This window comes from Rhododendron vialii, chromosome 12a (genome assembly GCF_030253575.1).
Source record: "Rhododendron vialii isolate Sample 1 chromosome 12a, ASM3025357v1".
Classification (NCBI taxonomy): Eukaryota; Viridiplantae; Streptophyta; class Magnoliopsida; order Ericales; family Ericaceae; genus Rhododendron; species Rhododendron vialii.
Genome location: NC_080568.1, coordinates 9,236,979 through 9,241,503, shown reverse-complemented (window position 1 = coordinate 9,241,503; position 4,525 = coordinate 9,236,979). Strand labels below are relative to the sequence as shown.

The following is a 4,525-nucleotide window of genomic DNA, read 5'->3' as shown; positions in this document are numbered from 1 at the left end:
TTAACACACTATTAGATAGGTGCGAGAATAGTAAGATTGTGGGTAGAGAGTGGAAGAAAGTCCAAGATAACATTACTTTGGATGCTGCAACTGAATCAGGAATAGTTTCCTACTGACAACAAAAGTACTTAACTCACCGTATGGGATGAGCAAGAGAAACAGTTGGTTTTGGCGCCATGTTGCAGTTGAATGTGTGTTATTGTTGAGTAGTATGTTGAATGTGTGTTATTGTTGAGTAGTATGTTGAATGTGTGTTATTGTCAAGTAGTATGTTGAGTTACTGTGTTGTGTCTATAAGCCACATGCTGTGACTCCCAAAAATTTCTTAAATGACTCGACTCTTGTTATGATGTGCAGAGGAATGATAAGGGAGACCAAATTAGAAGAGATAAAATGAAAGAACTTTTTATGCTTTGGGTAACGTACCTTGCCAGGACATGGAAATAAATGTGCTTTTGTTTTTGGTCCTGATGACCATTTTCCACTTAGGTTCCGATTTTATATTCTGGAGCATCTGTTGATTATCTTCATATCCTGGGGATGGTTCCTAATAACAATATATGGCGCTTGCTCACAGACACGGAGACACAGATGGCCATGCGCAAGAGCTACCTAAGGAACTGTTGGAATACTGTTAGGTAAAGTATGCATGGCTTCTTATGCTCAAGTCCAGTAAGAAATGTATCAAATGGTTTCATATTTTGCCGCTAGTAATCTCCAGATGGCTTATTTGTAAGTATCATGTGTTTCTAAGTTGGTTCTTATTGTCCTCTCGTACTAGCATGCTGCATTATTCTCCATAAGCTCCACTCCTAATAATAGTGACTTAATTACACATGGTTTGCTTTCATTGGTCCTCTTATATCATACTGCTGCTTAGTGCTTTATAAGTAACTTCGGAGTGTGCTTTATATAACTTCATTCTCATGCCTTGGCATAAGCAGATAATTGCCATGTGTATTCATCGTTCTGGGTCCCCATTAACTCGTGTCTTAGTGCAAGAAAATGTTATTGGTAATGGGATTTTGAGTGGTTTTGTTTTTTTAACTCTTTTGTTTTGCAGATGCTGCACAAATGGGGGTGACAAAATTCTCGATCAACCTCCAAACATGAGGTGCATTCCCAGAGCATGATAATGAATTATAACCTGTATCAGTTTGCTCTTCAAATTAATAAACCAGAATGTGCTTCTGCAGATCGATTGTCTTCCTTGTTGCGATAGCTGCAATCTAATCTTTCTAATGATGTCTTCTCAATCTCCGATATTTTTGGATTTGACATAGATGTCAGGGAAAAAAGTAAAAAGGATACGGTAAAAGGGGAGTATTTATCCACATGTAGTTTAAAATAACTGCCTGATCTACCTCTTTTTTTAATTATAGTGAACTTTTGACAGTAAATTCGTATTGACGGATCCATGGATCTAGAACTTCGACTCTATGGAGGGTCTCAAGTTCCATTTAGTGTATCAATAGAATTACATCAAATAGAAGTTTCTCTCTAAGAAATTCGAACATTAGCTAGTAGTATTGCTCAAGCATTACTATCACAACATTATAATGTCCATAACGTGGAGTCGAGTCCAACTATTGGCTCAATAATTGGCATCCTAATAAAGGCAATTGGAAGCAGTTGGATCACAGGTACTAACACAGGCAATTGTGTGCCATTGGACCACTTAGTTCTAGACTAGAAATATCAGCCACTGCTATTAAATAGTTGGATACGGATCCTAGTCCTGTATGTTAGGCTCTCAATTTGCAAGTGTCATCTTCCAAGTTGGGCCAATTCTCTCACTAGAGCCTCTAATTCCTTCCAAGAACTCCCTCCTACCTTAACTGCTTCTATTGCCTTATCGTTCAACTCCTTTGCTTTAACCTTTTGGGCAGTATTCTCACTCATTGACTCAGCAATTGTCCGAGCCAACTCAACCGAGTCTGGAACTGAATCCGCACCCTCACAAACGCGAACTGCCGCTCCCATGTCCTCCACCAAAAGTCTAGCATCCACAAATTGGTCCGCCTCCATGGGCCAAGCCAATATCAAAACCCCCGCCACTACCCCTTCCAACAACGAGTTCCACCCACAATGACTCAGAAACCCGCCCACGGCTTGATGACTTAGTATTGAAACTTGCGGGGCCCACCCCTTTACCACCATACCCCTCTCGGATACCCGATCCTCAAACCCGTCCGGAATGACACCGTATCCATCAGCCATTTGTTGGGCGGATACTGACTTGACAACCCAAACGAACCGGATTCCACTGCGTTCAAGCCCGGAAGCCAAGGCCTCCATTTGGTCCCTTTTCAACAACTTCTGACTCCCAAAGCACACATACACCACAGATCCATCAGGACACCCATCAAGCCATGACAATACACCACCACATGAATTCTGATCCGGGTTGACACGACCCATCGCTTCATCCCCACCCACCAAGCTAAGCGGACCGACTCCCCAAACCCGCCCGTGACCCATTTCCTTCCTCAAGTGATCTAGATACTCTCCCTCCAATCCATCAAATGAATTGAAAATACTCCCCCAACTCCTAGTATTTGCAAGAAACCCATCCCTAACCCTAAGGAAATCGGTATCGGGTTTGGATTCTCTGTACACCTGGAACCCAGAAGGTAGATGCTCCGCGGCAAAACATGGCGACTGTGGTAAATCGGGGAAATTTACCACGGGTAAAGAACTGACAGTTTTGACATTCTTCAATAGAAAGTTAAGCACAGAGGTAAAAAATGCCCCAGATGAGTAAAAAGCAATCCCAGGGATACCAAGTTGGCTGGCTAGGTGTAGGGTCCACCCAAGGAAGAAATCAGAGATGAGGGCCACGGGGGGATTAGGGTGGGACTTAAACCACTGGGTAATTGGGTCATGGAGCTTTCCCAGTGCGTTTATGATCGGAACGTTGCTGGAGTTTCCGATGTCCTGGACGTTTTCGACGCCGGCAGGTAGAGATGGGTGGTGGGGTAAGGGGAGGACTAGGGTTTTGATTGATCGGTGTGCTGAGAGAAGTGGGTTTAGGGTGGGGAGGTTTTTGGGTGTGACTAGAATTGTTAGGGTGAGGCCATGGAGGGCTAGTTGGTGGGTTATGTCTAGGAGTGGAAGCATGTGGCCTTGAGCTGGGTATGGGAAGATTAGGATGTGAACTGATTTGGAGGTGTTGGACATGGTGATTGTGTCTTTCTTGAGAGAGAGAGAGTGTGTTAGGTGTGAGGATTGTAGTACTTGTAATTTGTTTATAAACAAGTTGGAAGACGAAGATCAACCCCAAAGAGGTTTACTTTACTTCCTCCTAAAGTTTTAATTTCGATTCTTCTTGTCAGAGCTATTTTAGATTACATGGAAGCGTGGCAAGAACTGTTGGAGAAATTGTATTGATGTGCGTGTAAACTGACTGGTACAGCTTGCGTTAAAAGGAAAAAAGTTGGAAGAACAAGGACAGAAGAGTATGTGGAAAGTCATTTGGCGCAAAATGGTTTTTCATGCTATGATGTCGATTGGAGGAAAAAGAAAATACGGAGCACTACATATTCATGCTCCATTCTTATAAATGGTTTTTCTTCTTTGTTTTGTTTGTCTTTCCTGAATTTATTTTAGATTTGCGTGATATTTTTTAAATTAATCATTTGTCTCGATAGGAGTAGTTTTATTTGTCTAAAGTACTGTCTTATTTGAATTTTTTTACAACATTGATTCATATTTTCGATTCGCTTCGTCGAGATGAACAATTAATCCCAAAAATTACGATTAATAACTAAAAAAAAAGTTACGAAAAGTAAAAATACCGAAATATAAGTTTCAGGCCAAATTTTGAAACAAAGTTGGACGTTTCGCAAATGCTTTTACCGATATCCGATTGAGCTGATTTTTTTCGGAGATCCTAAAAAAAATATTTTGATCAAATGAGCTGTTCCGATCATCTTTGTGAGACCCTAGACCGGTCCAAAATCGCTTTGTGCGCGCTCTCTTTGCAGAACTTGTTGTACCCGTAGCAGCTCTCGGATGGAAACACAATTTTACGCCACTTTTTGTATAGCATCTTAATGAGTCCTACATGTAACAACTTTCCATTCAATAATTGACCTGACCCATAGTTGTTCATGTGAGACTGTAGATGTTTTTTAAAGTTCGTTACTGTACCCATTTTCGTTCAAGCTATGTCAGGAAATTGTGTTAATCGACTCCTTGTTTTCATTCATGGTAGGGTATGTGGGGGCAAGAGTAAAACCATCCTGATTCATGTCATATTGTCATGTCTGGTGTATCCAGCAGAATAACCCATCAAATGGTGCGTGGGACCAATGAGAAAATTATTTCATCTTTCGGTCATGTGATGTGCCAAACTTTTTGTTCTTAACCTACTATGATGTGCCCTATTATTAGGGATGGTATTGTTTCAGTCAGTTTTTTCTCAAAATTTTCACCGAACAGAATTAATCGGTTTCCTCCCATCCCAAACCGACACCGACCAAAACTGATGAAAAACCGTTCGGTTTGGTCTATGGGTGGCAAA

The 4,525-nt window shown here is 41.3% G+C and overlaps 1 protein-coding gene across 1 annotated transcript; it reads right to left on the bottom strand.

Annotated features, from left to right (window-relative positions):
* Positions 1-1,459: 1,459 nt before the first annotated feature.
* On the bottom strand, positions 1,460-3,629 carry LOC131310517 (UDP-glycosyltransferase 89A2-like). Its single transcript, XM_058337578.1, has one exon. It carries the CDS (start codon positions 3,178-3,180, stop codon positions 1,768-1,770), a length of 1,413 nt encoding a protein of 470 aa, XP_058193561.1. The 5' UTR covers positions 3,181-3,629; the 3' UTR covers positions 1,460-1,767.
* Positions 3,630-4,525: the final 896 nt, after the last annotated feature.